The 18,448-nt window shown below is 46.3% G+C and overlaps 1 protein-coding gene and 1 non-coding gene across 4 annotated transcripts in view; both read left to right on the top strand.

Moving 5' to 3' along the window:
• The window catches only part of LOC138740991 (G protein-activated inward rectifier potassium channel 4-like), an 89,966-nt gene that overhangs the window by 60,307 nt on the left and 11,211 nt on the right, over nucleotides 1-18,448 (top strand). For all 3 annotated transcript variants that reach the window (XR_011343248.1, XM_069894402.1, XM_069894401.1), the window contains 2 exons: nucleotides 1,452-1,565; nucleotides 3,744-4,720. Coding sequence is in view for 2 of the 3 variants with exons in the window: in XM_069894402.1 (XP_069750503.1) it covers nucleotides 3,787-4,720 (934 nt within the window). In the remaining variant the exon portion in view is untranslated. The remainder of the gene's footprint in view (nucleotides 1-1,451; nucleotides 1,566-3,743; nucleotides 4,721-18,448) is intronic.
• LOC138742184 (5S ribosomal RNA) lies at nucleotides 7,275-7,393 on the top strand. Its single transcript, XR_011343972.1, has one exon. It is a non-coding gene; the product is annotated as a 5S ribosomal RNA (ribosomal RNA).

Here is an 18,448-nt window from a genome sequence, read left to right as displayed (position 1 = left end):
AGGAAGAGGGTTGATTTTTAATTGGATACTTGTGACTAGTTATGTTCCACAGGGATTGGTGCTGGGACACATGTTGTTTATAACCCAGGAAGTGCCTGGATTACATCAAGGTTTCATCCTGAGGAATGTTTATTTTTCTATAGCTACCAATATCGTCTCACTTTCCGTTTGCTGTAATTCCTTCATTTCATTGAATCCTTCTAACACTACCCATAACACTGGACAACAATTTTCTGTTCGAAAGGCTTGGGTCCTGAAAAACAAATTGGGGATTATGATAGACAACTTCAAGCTGAACTCAAAGATAAATTCAGATTTGTTGTATCACATAGGGAGTTGGAGAAACATTAAATGAACTTTTATTGAATGTAGCATGTTTAATCGCATAATGATGCTGACACATTGACCTAAAAATGTTCTGCCACTGATTTTCATTTGTACTCAGCATCTAATGCCTCTCGTGTCAGTGACCAACAATAGTCGGCCACCATTGATGGATTCCAGTTGCCCTGATGCCGCTTTTCCATGGTCGCAATGTCCTGGTGAACCTTTCACCATGTTCATCACTGACTGCACCAAGATCAGCAGGGAAGATCCCCAAGTGTGAATGCAGAAAGTGACTTTTCAATGACATGTTGCTCTTCATGGTTTTTTATGCTTCAACATGTGTTCATTCTACATCAATGTAATGCACAGAATCCTGTATGTGAGCTGCTTTTAGAGCCTGTTTGCATCTATCCTGACTAAGAAAGGCCAGGCCTAAGACAACATTCTCATAGCACCTGCACCTGCTTGGACTGACCTAAACAGCTTGCTGTGTGCGCAATATAGCGTTAAATTTAAAATATGACAGAAAATGGCAAAAATGGGTTCTACTGTATCTAATAAAACGGTACATGATAGGAAGAGTTTGAGATCATTTTCATGATCAGCATCCCAAAATGTATAAAATACACCCATAAGTGTTCAGGAAGCAAATTCTTCATTGAAATTAAATGATTGGAGACATATGGCATCCAGTCATCAATGAATGCCATGAAACTCAAGTCATTTTCAGAATTTGCTTGAAAAATTATTTAAAATGCATGGAAGAATATGCATAAAGTTAGGTCATTCACAATTCAGAGAGCTTGTGTATACATGACTGATTTATGCAGCCCATTCCCCAGGAGGGTGGGCTCTCTCTGATCCTCTCTGGGAGGGAGGCCAATTTCATGCACTCTCTGGAAGAAAACAGCTCAACACACCAGTCTGGAGATACACATGCATCTGCATCAATGTCAGCTGAGACTTGTATCCGCGAGTCCCACAGATGACCAGCCCCTTCCCATTCAGCAATTCAGACGTTGCCCATTGAAGCTACGATACTCCACCAACTTCAGTCCTTGCCTATTTTCACAGATGCTGCCTCTACTGATGAGTGTTTCCAGCATTTTCTGTTTTTATTTCAGATTTGCAGCATCTGCAGGACCTTTCCCAAGTAGCAGGATAGAGAAGGAATCTGAGATTTAAAAGCAGGCCTCAGTCGTGGCATCCTGTTCCAACCTGGATCATTGGATGTGAGGGTGAGTCATGCATTGACCCTCCTGAAGCCCCATTAAGTGATTGGGGAGCCACACACAGTCCTGATGGATTGGGTGCTGAGATGGTGCAGTCAGGGAAACAGGTAAGCCTGCTCTCCCCAGTGCTGCAACATTGATTCAACCCAGTCATCACAACTTTCCATCAAATGAGCAAACACAATGTGCTGAGGGAACTCAACGCGCCGTGCAGAATCTACAGAGGGAAAGGAACTGCTGACATTTGAGACATTGGGGCCTTGCATCAAAAAGGGAAGCGGAGAGGGAATTTAGTTGGTGTAAAGAGGAGAGGGGGAATGGTGAGACAGGTGAAGTGGAGGGGAAGGTGGTTGGGAGAGAGGGGGAGGGAAATGATGTGGAAGCGGATAACATAGAAGAGGTGAATGGAGCCTGGTGGGGAGGAGAGGGTGAATGTTTAATTTTTAAATCAAGACATACAGCATGGTAACAAGACATTTTGGCCCATGAGTCCACACCACATAATTTATACCCAATTAACCTACAACCTCCGGTACCTTTTAAATAGTGCAAGGAAACCAGAGCCCCCAAGGAAAACCCACGCAGACACGGGAAGAACGTACAAACTCCTCAGACAGGGCAGGACTCAGCCTGGTCCAGTCCCAATCGCCTGGTGTTGTAAAGCGTTGCACTAACCACTACACCAACTGTGTTGCCCTAACTGTGAAGGTGGACACAGAAGGCGGGAGGATGAAATTTTTAATGTATTATTTCAATGATATATGGTAGAAGGCCCTTCCCAGCCCATGGAAGCTGTGCTGCCCAATTACCCCCAATTAATCTGCAAACTCCATGTGCTTTTTAGGGTGGGAGGAAACCAGAGCACCTGGGAAAACCCACACAAGTCATGGGGTGAATGTACAAACTCCTTACAGAAAGTTCTGGATTCGAACCCACGTCGCTGGCACTGTAATACCACTGCGCTAACTATAAAGGAAATGACTACGGCTACCAGTGGTGAATTCTGATGAGCAACAAGGGTGATGGTAGGAACCATTAATGGAGAGCTGAAGGGCAGATGGAACCAGATTTCTGGGGCAGTGGGTGGGGGGGGGTGGGGGGTGGATGGACAGGTTGATGTGAGAATGGGAAGGGGTGTGCAAATGGCCGCAGACAGGAGCATGCAGCCAAACACAGGTCCCCAAGTCTGCGTTTAGTCTCACCAATGTAGAGGAGGCCACATTGGAAGCACTGAGTGCAGTTGAGGTGCTTAGGAATCACTGCTTCACCTGGAAGGGGTGTTTGGGACCCTGGACAGTGGTGAGGGAGGAGGTGTAGGGGCAAAAGTTACACCTCCTGCGGTGGTAAAAGAAAGCACCAAGGGACAAGCAGGGAGTAGTGGGGAGGAAGGGAATTGCTTCTTTACAAGAGACGAAGTGGGAGAAAGTGATTAAACAGGAACATCTGCAGAGATTGGGGTTGAGTACAACACACAAACGTGCTGGAGAAACTCAGCTGGTCACGCAGCACCTATCGGATGTGAAGGGTAACCAACGTGTCGGGCCTGAGCCCTTCATCAGGAATCAGGAATAGCAGGTAGATGCTTTAATAAAAAGGTGGAAGAGGGGGAAGGAGGAGCAGAGAGGAAGGGGCAGGGGAGGAAAGCAGGCTAACAGGTAAGAAATCATAGGTGGCGACAGGTGAGATGTGATGGGGAGAGGGCGGAGGGTTGCACTTCCCAGCTTCATTCTCATCTACCCTCCCCCCATGACCTCTTACCTGTTATCCTGTGCTTCTCCCGTGCCCCTGCCTCCCTCCTGCCTGTTCATCCTTCCCCTAACTCTTTTATTAAGGCGTTTTCTGATTCAAGACAAAGTGCCCAAGCCAGAAATGTTGGTCACCTTTTACTTTCTGTGGATACTATGCATCCTGACGAGTTTCTCCAGCACGCTTGTGTATTACATGGTGGGGAAAGGTGCCGTCCAGAGAACTGACAGTAAATGCCAATGGATAATATTTCTCCTGACAGGGAAAAAGGAGATCTTGAAAAGGAAAAGAGGTGATAGAAATGGTCCAAGAGAATTTGGGAGACAGGTGGAAATGAGCATGTCCCCAGAAAATAACCAGAACTAAGCTTACCTTGGGAATGTTTGCTCTTCCATCTGGGAGGCACTCACCAACAAAATATTGATTCTTTTTTTCCAGGCTTTCAATTTGAAGTGCAATCTGTAATTGTCGTATCTGCAGAATGGCAGGAGATTCTGACATCTTCCCCAACAAGGACATGGACATTCAAGCAACAATAAGAGAATCGCAGAAGTTGCCCAAACAAGCACGTGACAATGTCTTAACCACAGACAGGACAAGACTCCTCAACGAGCCAAAGAAACTCAAGCAAAGGTATGTTGACAAGGATGGGAAATGTAATGTTCACCATGGGAATGTGCAAGAGACCTACCGATACTTCAGTGACCTATTCACCACCCTTGTGGATCTCAAATGGCGATTTAACCTTCTAATCTTCACCTTGGTCTTTACTGTTACCTGGCTGTTCTTTGGTTTCATCTGGTGGCTGATAGCTTACATCCGAGGAGACTTTGACCATCTCGGAGACCCCACCTGGACCCCCTGCGTGGATAATTTGAATGGGTTCGTGTCTGCATTTTTATTTTCTATTGAAACTGAAACTACCATTGGCTATGGCCACAGAGTTATAACAGAGAAGTGTCCCGAGGGGATTATCTTGCTCTTGGTACAGGCTATACTGGGATCCATCGTCAACGCTTTGATGGTAGGGTGTATGTTTGTGAAGATTTCTCAGCCGAAGAATCGAGCCGAGACGCTGATGTTTTCACACCGGGCAGTGATTTCACTCCGTGATGAGAAGCTGTGCCTCATGTTCCGGGTTGGAGACCTTCGCAACTCACACATTGTGGAGGCTTCCATCCGAGCCAAGCTCATCAAATCCAGGCAAACCAAAGAAGGCGAGTTCATCCCCCTCAACCAGACAGACATCAACGTCGGCTTCGACACCGGGGATGATCGCCTCTTCCTGGTGTCCCCCCTCATTATCTCTCATGAAATAAATGAGAAAAGCCCCTTCTGGGAAATGAGCCGAAGTCAACTGGAACAGGAAGACTTTGAGATTGTGGTGATCCTCGAAGGCATGGTGGAAGCAACAGGTAGAGTCAGAATGACGTGTTTCTTTTGTTGGGGTACATGCAGATAATGGGATGGAGGTTCTCCAGCTTTGAAAACAATGTCGCAGAAGTCCTAAAGAGCCAGTGAACCTGGAAAGCCCAGGGAGGTTGAGACCAGCCAATCCCAAGGATAGTATAGATGCACAGCAGAGAGATGTCCATCATACTTCACCACTCCCTAGACCACCAATCTCCCACTAACTCCACTCCAACACTTCCCACCCTGACTCTGTTTTACCAGCTCTCTCTCTTCTCCACAATCCCAGTCCCAATGAAGGGTTCTGGCATGCAACATTGGCCATTCCTTCTCTCCTCTGATTGTGTTCAGCCCAAGGACTGGTCAATGCTCCACAATTTGTGTCAGTACATTGCCTGCCCCAAGCCCACAGACAGCATGCAGTCTGTCCCACTAATGCAGCCTGACCACTGATGCAGTCGATTTCACATCCAGCCTGCCCCACCAATGCAGACTGCCCACTGAAGCAATTTGTCCCACTGATGAAATCCGTCCCACTGATGCAGGTTCCAGCAGTGGGAAGGAATTGTAGGATCAGAGGTGGTCAGTTTTCTCTGCTGAGCTCTACAACCATGTGATCTCCCAGACCCACTTCTAGAGGCAGATGTCCTTCCTGGCTACCTGTATCCACCTATCACCTCTTTGTCTGTGCTCCTCTACCTGCCCCTTCCTCCCTCCTCTCCTCTCCTTCTCCTCCCCCCATTTCTAATTCAGGTGCTGTAATGGAAGATTCTAACCTATTTTTTCTTAATTCCCAGCTCTTGGTTCTGTAGAGCTGAGAACCTTTTTTAAAAAACTTGCAGCTTTGGGTTCTGCAAGGCTGAGAACCTGCTTGTGTTTTAGAATCAGCAGACATAAGCAAAATTCCACCAAGGGGCCAGAGCTGCAATTATCTGACGAAAGGACATCTGTGTACCGAGAACATTTAATCTTCCTGCTTGTTTTGGTCACAGACTGTCAGAGCCTAGCCTTGATGTAGAATAAACCATTGTATTAAAAATGATAAGCTGAAAATTATGTTATTCGTTAATTAACCTAGCATGCTAGCTTGCTTGCTTATCTTTCATGCAGTGCTTGGGTAAGCAGTTTTTTGGTAATAAAAGGCAAGGTCCCGCTGCTGAGGAGGGAGACTCTCCAAGAGGTGGCAATATCTCTCAAGAAGAAGAAGAAGAAGACTTCTGGAGTCCAGCCAACGTCCCGGTCAGGGGAGGTGGAGAAGCTGCTACCGGCGCTCTGACAACCTACTACAAGTGTTCAGTCGTTGCCTCGCTTCAGCAGTTGGGACCAGTCCAAGCATTGATAAGTATAGTTGGGAAGGGCTTACATATTGTAGTGTGAAATCAGCTTTTGAATTTGTAATAAACATTTGTATAATCTGAACTGCTCTCGGTGTGTGTGTCTATTTTCTTTCGGTAGTTCAAACACTGTGACCAATCTAAAACGAACAAAATGAGAGGTATAAGTTTACCCAAGACAATTGGCGCTGCGAGCAGGGTTGGTCTCAAGATGTTTCGCCGAAAGAAAGAGGTGAGCCCTGAGCAGTTCTTGATTCCAGGATGGACTTCCAAAGACGATGGGTTTGGCATGTTGGCCAATACCCTGGCTTTGTTGGGACCACCCATTAGTTGGGATGAGAAGTTAGATTCATCAAGTGCACCTCTGGGAGAGCGGGTTGCCACTCTCCTTCGAGAAAAAAGATTTCCTGATAAAAAGGGGACGCTGACGGATGGTTTTTGGTTGCTGGCCACAGCCTTACGCCACTCCGTTCAGCGTGAAGCAGAATCAGTTCAAAGAGAAGTAGAATCTCAGCGCAAGAGAAAGCAATTAGAGGAGGAGCTAGAAGCCATGCAACAATGCTGTTCCATGATGAGTGAGATTGTTCGCACCAGTCAGGACAGAGCCAAAGAATTGGAAGATAAGCATGTTCAAACTGTCTGCTGTAATATTAAACTCTGGCAGCAGCTCTATGCAGATAAGGAAAGGCAAGGAGTAGAACCCAATCCATATCGTATTCGTGCCATGATAAGGAATGGTTACGATCCTGATGTAATTGAGGATTGGGATGGGAATATCTGGAATGACAATGGTAATAATGCAGATACTCCTCAGCATACTACCCTCTCCACCTGCTGTTCACGCCCGCCCCATAAGGCAGCAGACTTCCCAAACAGACAGAAGGAGAGATGATGTAAGGGTAGAGATTGAAGGGATAGATACCCCGGCCTCCCATGTGGACCCAGGGGAAAATACCCAAACCCCTGCTTATGCTCTATGGCCTACTCCCTCTACAGGATGGCCTCGGAATCCTCCCCTAGACTGGGTGGAGGGCCCTGCGGGCCAAAGTGGGAACAGGGGTCGGAAGCATTCAATGATACGTGACTTCTCTGTAAAAGTGCTGGCTGCCATTGGAGATTGATTTAGGCAAAAGGCAGGAGAAACTCTGGCAGCCTGGCTCCTGCGTGTCTGGGAACAAGAAGGGGGTAATGTCTGACAGCCTGTGACCAAGGGGTGGAAAAAATAGCCTACGGCCATACTAGCCTGAAAACGCCCGATCTCGTCTGATCTCAGAAGCTAAGCAGGCTCAGGCCTGGTCAGTACTTGGATGGGAGACCACCTGGGAATACCAGGTGCTGTAGGCTATTTTTTCCACCCCTTGGTCACAGGCTGTCAGACACGAGACTTGACAAGCATAAGAGTACAAAAAGAGCGTAAAAGAGAAATTAAAACTACAATAATCACAAAAACAAGCAATAATGCAAGCAACCAACGGAGAATAGTGTGGCCCAATCCCCCGAATGTACCAGCTAACCATGAAAAAGGATTCCAACCAAGGCTCACATGATCCTTGTTGGTCACAATACCCACACACTGGAGCTCACAAACAGATTTTGAAACATGCTGAACAATAACATATTTATATAAGCTGCACTTGAGGTGGGTGACCGAGGATTTCCTTGATGTAATGCATCGGACCGTGTCTCCCACGGGCAACTCCCTCGGAATGTCCTCGTTATTACAAATCCAATTGTTGGCACCAAAGCAGCTGTTAAGCCAGATCACCAGGAGCGTAAAATGGAGGACCTGGAACAAAGAAGCCTGACACATGTCACTCACGATACCGTAAGCGTTCAGTGTTTAAACAGACTAAATCATCCTGTCCCTCAATAGCTACCCATCGAGTGTTACCCTGGGCAGGTGTCACTATTTCTCCTTTGACAGGAGGGCCACTACCTGGTGGTGCCACCCATACCTTTTGTCCGCATGCTCTGGCTCGGGAATGGGGGGCAATGACTGTTTTTCCTCTGGAATAGGCTGTAGTACAGAAGTGTGAAGAAGTCGGTGGAAAGGTGTACCTCCTTTTAAAGGGCGATGATTTAAATTGTCGACTGCTTGCTGCAGCACATGACACCACCCCTTCAGGGTTCCCAGTGGTGTTAACAAACGAATTTGTTCCTTCAATAAGCCATTCATTCGTTCAACTAACCCAGCAGCCTGTGGGTAATAAGGAATATGGTGAACCCATAAGATACCGTTGTCATTTGCCCAATCACAGATTGCCTTCCCGGAGAAGTGCGAGCCATTATCAGACTGAATCTCCTCTGGAACATCATAACGAGAAATTAAATGATTTAGTCCTTGGATAGTACTAGCTTGGTCAGCCATCTTGGTGGGAAACGCAAAAACCAGGCCCGAAAAGGTGTCAACCATTACTAGGACGTAACGTTTACCCATACAGTCTGGCATAGGGCCTATGTAATCAATTTGCCAAACCGCAGCTGGGCGAGCACCCCGTTTTATTCGGCCATGCGGACCAGGAGGAATGACACTGGACTTCATAAGTTGACATTCTGGGCATGTATGCACGACCATGCGGACATCATCCTGATGGACGGGTAAAGCATGTTTTCGGGCCCACATAGCTGATCCCTTCTTCCCCAAATGACCACTCTGTTCATGTGCCCATTGAGCCAGGGGGACGGTATCAGCACGGCTGATGGTGGCAAGCTGATCTGCAACTGCATTATGTTGTGCCATGTTAGTCGCCACATTGGTATGGGCATCAACGTGATACACAGTTATCTCACGGTGGTGGGAAGCATCCCACAACAGCTGCCACAACTCTTTGCCCCACACTGGGCGGTCATGTATCATCCAGTCATTCCTTTGCCAATCAGGCATCCATATTACAAGTCCATTAGCCACAGCCCAGGAATCAGTAAACAGGCGAAGAGGGTGATCATGGGGATCTAGTGGTAAAGTGACTGCCTTCAACTCAGCATACTGACTGGAGCCACCATCCCCCTCCTCTAATAAGTGAGTTCCTGACTTGGGATGGTAAGCCACTGCCTTCCATTTTTGCTTTCCTTGCACCCATCGGCTGCTACCATCAGTAAACCAGGCATCCTCTTGTTCTGCTGGAGTGAGCAAATCATATGGTTTACCCCACTGAACTGGTGAAGGGGGTAAAGGAGGGGGCAAGGCAGGTTCAACGTCCTGATGATGAGATGGAAGATCAGCCACCTGTTCATGTATGTGGCCCACCCCTTCAGGCCCTCTGGTTGCACGACTCTGAATATACCACCTCCATTTAACAATAGAAGACTGCTGCGCCCGCCCAATCTTTAGATTAGCATCATTAGCCAGAACCCAATTCATTATTGGAAGTGCAGGTCTCAGTTGAACATCTGCATCACCTGTCATTCTCCAGGAGCCGTCCGACTTCTGGACCGGCCAAACAGGGCTATTAAAGGGCGATGTTGTGGGCCTCACTACCCCTTCTTCTTGCAAAGCATCGATGGTGGCAGTAATCTCTTCTTGCCCTCCAGGGAGGCGATATTGTGGAATGCACACTGGTTTCATGGGGGGTGGCACCATCACAGGATACCACTTAGCCTGACCCACTACTAGTTTTTTTGTAATAGTCCGAATTCCAAATGCAAATCCCCCTTGGCTAGTATTAAGGGCCGTACTGGCCAACATATTAATACCCAGGATACACTCGTCAGTAGCAGCCACAAGGGCATGTAACCAGAGAGGGGAAGGGCTATCACCCACCGTGGCACGGACTTTTATTTCCTTTGCCAGGGTGACTGCCCCTCCCAACCCCTCTATTCGAAAGGTCGGTCCAGTCCAGAGGTTGGGGTTACCCGGAATCACCGAGTGCTCCGCACCGGTATCGACCAAGGCCAAATATTGGCGGTCATTACCCCCACCCCAATGGATTGTTAACGGTATGTAGGGCCGTGGGTCCCCGTGTATCCGCCATATCTCAATGGTGTAGACACGGGAGCCCTGCCCACACCTTCATGCTTTAGTAGGGTTCGGGGGCTTCCAGGCCCACATGCCACTATTATCCGTTAGAGCCTTTTTAACCATTTGTTGTACCTCATCACGGGTAACTGGAGCAAGAGAAGCTGGCTCGATAGAAGCAGCAGGGGGAGCAGAAGGCACAGCTGGGCCAGGAGGACTCAGCAGCTGGGGATGATGTTCCCCTGCTTTTCTCTTATAAAGGGCATAAAGGACCACGGTAGGTTTCCCATCAATATCACTTTTAGGTACACCTAACTTTAACAAGGTTAGAAAAAGGTCCTTTCTTGTCGGTCCATTATTACCAGCAGCCCCTCTCTTTTCATCCTGCTTGTCTGATTTAACCTGGGCTGTATGTGAGTGGATTTTACCTCCCAATTCTAATTCTCGAAGCCCAGATAAGGTATGCACCGTCTCAGACACAGGGTGCCCAATTAGTGGACTTGTTACGGACAGAACCAGCCCCCGTATAGTAGGTTGGGCGGAACGAACCAATCTGGTATGCATTCCAGCCATGAATATCTCTTCATCAGGGCTCCCCCCGTGTACCCACAGCCTCAAACGCCATGCATACAAGGCAGAGGCCAGGGCCTGCTGACGAATTACTGCTATACCCTCCTCTGGGGTTCCCCAATTGTTTTGCAAATGTAAATCCCAATCTATTGGTGATGGGTATACTCGTAGCAGGGCGTCCCCTAGAGTAGTAAGTAAGTAATCCATCTCTCTCCCTCTACCCCGCAGCTCAGCAGTGACCCTGATATCAGTAGATAATGTTCCTAATCCCAACAATTCCTCAGGGGTTAAAAATTGTCTTGGGTAAACTTATACCTCTCATTTTGTTCGTTTTAGATTGGTCACAGTGTTTGAACTACCGAAAGAAAATAGACACACACACCGAGAGCAGTTCAGATTATACAAATGTTTATTACAAATTCAAAAGCTGATTTCACACTACAATATGCAAACCCTTCCCAACTATACTTATCAATGCTTGGACTGGTCCCAACTGCTGAAGCGAGGCAACGACTGCACACTTGTAGTAGGTTTTCAGGGTGCCGGTAGCAGCTTCTCCACCTCCCCTGACTGGGACGTTGGCTGGACTCCAGAAGTCTTCTTCTTCTTCTTCTTGAGAGATGTTGCCACCTCTCGGAGAGTCTCCCTCCTCAGCAGCGGGACCTTGCCTTTTATTACCCAAAAACTGCTTACCCAAGCACCTATTCCCAGCACAGCATGAAAGTTAAGCAAGCAAGCTAGCATGCTAGGCTAATTAACGAATAACATAATTTTCAGCTTATCATTTTTAATACAATGGTTTATTCTACATCAAGGCTAGGCTCTGACAGTCTGTGACCAAAACAAGCAGGAAGATTAAATGTTCTCGGTACACAGATGTCCTTTCGTCAGATAATTGCAGCTCTGGCCCCTCGGTGGAATTTTGCTTATGTCTGCTGATTCTAAAACACAAGCAGATTCTCAGCCTTGCAGAACCCAAAGCTGCAAGTTTTTTAAAAAAGGTTCTCAGCTCTACAGAACCAAGAGCTGGGAATTAAGAAAAAATAGGTTAAAAAATAGATTAGAATCTTCCATTACAGGTGCCTGCCTGCTTTTGCTCATACCTTGATGAAAGCCCCATGCCTGAAATGTTGGTTACCCTCCCCTTCCTATGGATGTTGTGTGACCTGCTGAGTTTCTCCAGCATATTTAAGTCTTGCAAAGGTTGAAGTCAGTCGAGGGAAAGGGTACAGGAAAGAACAATCAGCCCAAAAGGTGAGGGAAAGTTGCTACATGTCCTGTGGTCACTGAGGCTGTTGCCCTGGAGAGGTGGGGGTGGGGGGGTGACCAAATGTGGCAGTTATCAGTGATTTTCCACTCAACCCAATGTACAAATTGCCACCTTGCCTACTCAACAAAGTAGATCAACGTTCGGATCTGACTGGAAGGTAGCAGAGAGTTGATGTCCCTGCCCACACTCTCTCCACCCCAGACAGTAAGTTCCTGTCTGCTCCCCTAGTCCTGCTGTGAATTGACAGGTAAAGTACTTCTTCCTGTAGAAAGTGGGGAAACACTGCATAGGGCAGGGAGTGTGTGTGTGGAGTGAGGCAGGGTTAACATTTCAAGTCAAAGACACCCCAGTCAGATTTTTTCATTATTTAATGAAAAGTTCTGACCAAGGGTTGTTTATCTGAGACATTAACACAGTTTCTTTCTCTGCAGGCGCTGCTTGACATGTTTTGTGTGTGTGCCTGTGTTTATCTCAGGTTTCCAAAATCCACAGTGAAGAGCTTTCTTTCTGCAGATGTAACTCAGTCAGTTAATCAGAATAAAGAACAGTTGTGCATAAGGCACCCCCTTAAAGGTTGCATATTTTCACCCGTGCCTGGGAGCAAGCAAAGGACTATACCAGGAATTATTATAACTTGTGCTAAATCACTGACACAGAGACAAGTGTGCAATACTGTCCCGAGCTTTTTGGGGTGAGCACATATTCTGTAATTATTGGGAGATCATTACATGCCCGATGGGATTCAAAGCTCTCCAACAGAGCACATGCTCCCTTTGTCTCCTTGGCAGTAGATCATGTGGGGTACGGTCTCCACTGGATCAGCGGACCAGTGCGGGGGACCAGAGCAGGAGACCCCCCCACCCTTTCCCCTCCCCACCCATCAAGGAGAAGCCTGGGAAAGAGACCACTTCAGCAAACCAGTGAGGGGCTCAGTGACTGAAGGACCCACACAAGCTTCAGGGTGCTGGAGACTGGCTCATAGGAAGTAGGTATTGGGATGAGATTTGAGAGGGAGCCGAAGGCAAGAAGGGCTCCTAAAGGGGCCTCAGATGCTGCCATATCGGGGTTCGGATCTGGAAGCTTGGGCTCACTGATGGGTTTGGCAGGAGGCCGTGTGGCTGCAGAGGCTTCAGGAGAGCGGGAGATGAATCCACAGACATTCAGTGCCGCTGAAGGGACCCTCATTTTCTGGTCTTTCTCCTGTTGGTGGTGGCACTGGGCTAGCACCACTTCTTTGTTTGCCCTTTCAGCAGGAAAAATTTAATGTATTATTACATTTTGTGTATTAGTACATGATGATAACAAAATCTGGAACTTGAATACCCCTAACCGACTGAAAACACATGGAGCAAAAGACCTGACAACTCCCCTCCTCCTTGACCAAGTCAGACTGAGGGCATCAAATGGCCTTTGCTTTTGTCCTATATCTTTGTGAACTCCCTTGGCCTCAATCCCCCTGCACGCACATTCACACATGAACAGCCCTGAACGAAACGTGGTGTACTCATATTCTGAGTCAGGTTGTTCTCAGAGATCTAATGTCTACGGAGAACAGGAGCCATAGTCCCCCTGCTGATTTGTTTGTCCCTGGATTTTCACCTTGAAAGTCATTTGTCCTTGAGCTGCCTTGAGGAGATTACAGATGCCTGCTGCTGGCCCTTGCACTCAGGAGGGCCTCACCCCCAGCAAGAGGCCTGTGGTCAACTCTCTCACCAGCCCAGAGGCAGCACGAGGTAGTCGGTGTTTTTCTTCCTCCCTCCTACCACATACCCAGGGGCGTTGAAAGGTGCTGCTTTTGAGGGCCGTAACTTCACCACAGTTATGGTTGGTAACATTGTGTCCTGAATTGGTTTCATTTATGCAAAATGATGCCTCAATGTTGGGACAGTCACTGGGCTTCTGCTCTTTTACCTGTCTGAGTGCTGGGACAGTGCAATACTGATGGAATTTGCTCTGAGTGTGCAAACATCAGGGAGTGCATGCAGATTGATGGTTTTTACCTGGTGGAGACCATCCTCATGCGGTGGCAGTTATTCTGACTCAATTTTTACGTGGAGCAGTAATATCTGGAGACAACATTTCCATGAACATTCTAGATTGCACAGAAGAAGAAGGGAAGACCAGAGATGCAGTGAAAGAGTCGGCCATTGCGGCATCTTTTGATTGATCATGACACCAAGGGAGTTAGGATTATAGTGGCAGAGTGAAAGTTCCTGAGCCAGCAGACAAACATCTGTACCGTTGATCCAGAGACATGAGTTGAAATCCCACCACAGTGACCAGTGCATTTCAATTCTGGGAATGTGGTCCATCTGGAATTTTAAACTGTGTCGTCTCAGGAACAACCATGAAACTATTAGGTTATTTTGGTCCATCTACTCCAGGAATTATCTCCAGAAGACCACCAGCTGACCTGCCCTGTGGGTCCAAAGTGTGTACTTGAGTTACCATTGCCGAAATTCTGGAAATATTCACACATTTGTCAATATCTGGTGAGAGAGAAACGGGCTTAATCTTCCAGAGTGATGGCTTTTCATCAGAACAATGACTTTTGAATGGAAACAGGCTCTTTGACCCAACTCGTCCATGGCAATCACAATGTCTTGCTGAGCTAGTCCCATTTGCCAGTATTCTCCTCTAAGCCTTTCCTATCCCTGTCCAAAATTCTGTCAACACTGTAATTTTCTTGATCATTAACTATTTTAAAACAAATGGCACTATTCCTTCAGCCACTGGTCCTGCCCCATTCCCCGTAGCAGATTCAATGTTTCCTCCTAGCCACATATAGCTTGAGAAAATTCCACCCCATCCAAACCCTTCGCACTATGGGCAATATTTGAAAAGTTTAAGTCCCCCGCTATTACAGCTCATTTATTCCTACAGCTATCTGCCATCTCTCTACATATTTTCTTCTCGAGCTCCCACTGACTATTGAGGGGCTATACCACAATCCCATTAAAGTAATCACCAGCTTCTTATTTCCAACTTTTCTATTCCTTATGCCTCACTGGATGATCCCCAAGAATATCCTGTCTAAGTACTACTGCAATGTTCTCCATCAGCAGAAACACAACCATAACATTATCAGAAGTGGGACAGACTCAGTCCATTCAGCCCATTGAGAGTGCTAGGCCATTCAAATCATGGCTGATGTAATTTTCCTCTCAGCTACATTCTCCTACCTTCTCATTGTCACCTTTAGCACCCTTACTTGTCAGCCTTACCTATCAACTTCTGCTTTAAATCTACCCAATGACTTGGGCTCCACAGATGTCCATGGTGATGAATTACACAGATTCCACACTTGGGCTGGAGAAATTTCTCCTCATCTCTGTTCCAAAGGGATTCTGAGGCTGTGCCCTCAGGTTCTCGACTCTCCCAATGCTGAAAGCATCCTCTCCATGTCCACTCTCTCCAGCCTTTTCAATATTCACTTGGAGATCCCCACTCATCCATCTAAACTCCAGCAAGGACAGTGCCAGAGCCATCACATGCTCCTCATACGTTTACCCTCTCAGCTGGGATTTTTGTCCCAATGCCAGCACATCTTGCCTTAGAAATGGAGCCAAAACCATTCACAAAACCAATGCCTCGCAAAACTTCAGCAGTACATCTCTGCTTTTATGTTCTCGGCCTCTTGGAATGAATGCTAACATTGCATTTGTTCTCCCTATGACCGACTCAACCTACGTTAACCTTCAGGAAACCCTGCACCAAGTCTACCCCCTCCCTTCTTACCACCTCTATCATCTGTACCCTAAATATTCCTTCCTCAGGCATGTTACTGTAATAGCTATAATATCCCAGTCCTACTTGCCTAACCTGTCAGGTCCTTTGTACTAAAATAAATGCAGTTTGGTCTCTCAGACCTTCCATACTCCCTGTCCTGCTCTTAGCTGTTTTGCTTACTGGGCTTGCCTGTTTTAAGTTGTATATTTTCCCCAACTTCTTCATCAGATCCCCCCTCAGTGAAGAGTTAGGGATGATCTATAACCAGTAGCATTGCCAGTGCTGTAACTAAAATGTGTCAGTGGGAGTCAAGGAAAAAAGCCTTCAGCATTCTCGAGTCATACTGAACATAAGGCAGACCCTCCCCAACCGCACATTAGGTCTGTGATGGGATACTCTCTGCTGAGTGAAAATGGTGCTATCTACACTGCAGAGACACAATGCCATCCAGGATGAAGCTGTCTGTCTGACCATTTCCTCATACAGCAGGTTAAACATTCACCCCCCCCTCCCCCTATCACAGGTGCCATGTGGCTGCAGTGTGCACTGCAGCACTCCACTCTTGGCAGATTAGGCCATTCAGCCCATTGAATCTGCACCCTCTACACCTTGAAAACCAAAAGGAGCAGGTACATAGGAACAACAACTGCTGCAACTTGGCATCCACAGTGCAATGAGAGAGTAAATGTATCACTGCCCTTCTTCAATACTGGTACAAGCATAATCACGGCAAACCAAACCATTTTGTACAAGGGCTGGATGGGTCAAAAAGGCAACTCTTCTTCACCTCCTCAGGACCTATTTGGAATGGCCTTGCTGTGTTACTGGCTTCCATCCCATGAATTACTTTCTAAGGCATGTTTCTATTGTGTAGACAAATCATATCATTCCCAGAACTTTACAACAGCAGTTCCATTGGGTAGTTCTGCACCCGACCATCTTCTGCTGCTCCATCAGATTTCAGATTTAATCAGAGTACAAACATGACATCACATACAGCCCTGAGATTCCTTTTTCCTGCGGGCACGGCAGAATTACCACTAATTGATAGTGCAAAAATATCAGCTCTACACAGCATAAACATGTAAACAAATAAAAGAATTTTAAACAGATAATGAATGTAAAAAAGCTGACTATGTCATCAATGGGCTTCCTTCAATCAAAAGGTTAGAAGAGGAGATGCTCATTAATTAATTCTATTCTGTTCACCTCTTCTCACCAAATGAAGCAGCTTCAAGTCTTGCATGCAACGAGTAAAAACACAATGCTGGAGAAACTCAGCTGGTCACTCTGTGTATTTTATATAGCAAAGATACAGGTATATAATAAATGTTTGAGATATGAGCACTTTAGCAAGGTACCTTCCTTGTTGAAGGATACCTTGATAGAATCACAGAACATTACAGCACAAAAACAGGCCCATTTTTGTTGCCTAGTTCCACTGACCTGCACCCAACCCATATCCCTCCATGCCCCTCATCCATGTACCTGTCTAAATTCTTCTTAAATGTTAAAATTGAGCCCTCATTTACAACTTCAACCGGAAGCTCATTTCACACTCCCACCACTCTCTGGGTGAAGTTTCTGCTCATGTTCCCCCCTAAACTTTTCCCCTTTCACTCTTAACCCATGTCTTCTGGTTTGTATCTCTACTGCCATCAGTAGAAAAAGCCTATTAACATTTACTCTGTCTATCCCCCTCATAATTTTAAATACCTCTATCAAATCTTCCCTCATTCTTTTAAGCTCCAGGGAATAAAGTCCTAACCTGTTTAACCTTTCCCTGTAACTCAGTTCCTGAAGTCCAGGCAACATCCTAGTAAATCTTCTCTGCACTCTTTCTATCTTATTGATATTTTTCCTGTAGTTAGCTAACCAAAACTACACGCAATATTCAAAATTTAGCCTCACCAATGTCTTATACATCTTTACAATAATATCCCAACTCCTATACTCAATATTTTGATTTATGAAGGCCAATATGCCAAAAGATCTCTTTACAACCCTATCCACCTGTGACTCCACTTTCAGTGAATTATATGTTTATATTTCCAGATCCCTCTGTTCCTCATTGCCCTACCATTTACCATGCATGTCCTTTCTTGGTTTGTCCTTCCAAATTGAAACACCTCACATTTGTCTGCATTAAATTCCATCTACCATTTTTTTCAGCCAATATTTCCAGCTGTTCCAGATTCCCCTGCAAGCTTTGAAAACCTTCATCATTGTCCTCTGACCCTCCAGTCTTAGGGTCATCTGCAAACTTGCTGATTCACTTTACCACATTATCATTAATTTACCACATTACCATCGATAGAGATGACAAACATGGTCCCAGCACCGATCCATGAGGCACACCACTCGTCACAGGCCTCCAGTCTGAGAAGCAATCATCCACCACTACTTTCTGGTTTCTCCGCGCACCATTTTCAAATCCAGTTCACTATTTCACTATGGATACCTAGCATCTGACCTTTCCTGGCTCATGTCCCATGTGGGACTTTGTCAAAGGCCTTACTAATGTCCATGAAGACAACATCCACAGCCTTTCCTTCATCAACATTCCTGGTAACATCCTCAAAAACTCTATAAGATTAGTTAAACACGACCTACCACACACAAAGCCATGTTGACTATCCCTAATCAATTTCTGGCTATCAAATAATCATATATCTGATCTCTTAGAACACCTTTCAATAATTTACCTACTACTGATGTTAGGCTCACTGGCCTATAATTTCCAGGGTTATTTTTGGAGCCTTTTTAAAAACAATAGAACAACTTGAGCTACCCACCAATTCTCTGCCACCATGGTAAGGTTATTTTAAATATTTCTACCAGAGCCCCTAGAATTTCTACACTAGCCTCCCTCAAG

This window comes from Narcine bancroftii, chromosome 8 (assembly GCF_036971445.1).
Source record: "Narcine bancroftii isolate sNarBan1 chromosome 8, sNarBan1.hap1, whole genome shotgun sequence".
NCBI lineage: Eukaryota > Metazoa > Chordata > Chondrichthyes > Torpediniformes > Narcinidae > Narcine > Narcine bancroftii.
This window is presented reverse-complemented; position numbering and strand designations above follow the sequence as displayed.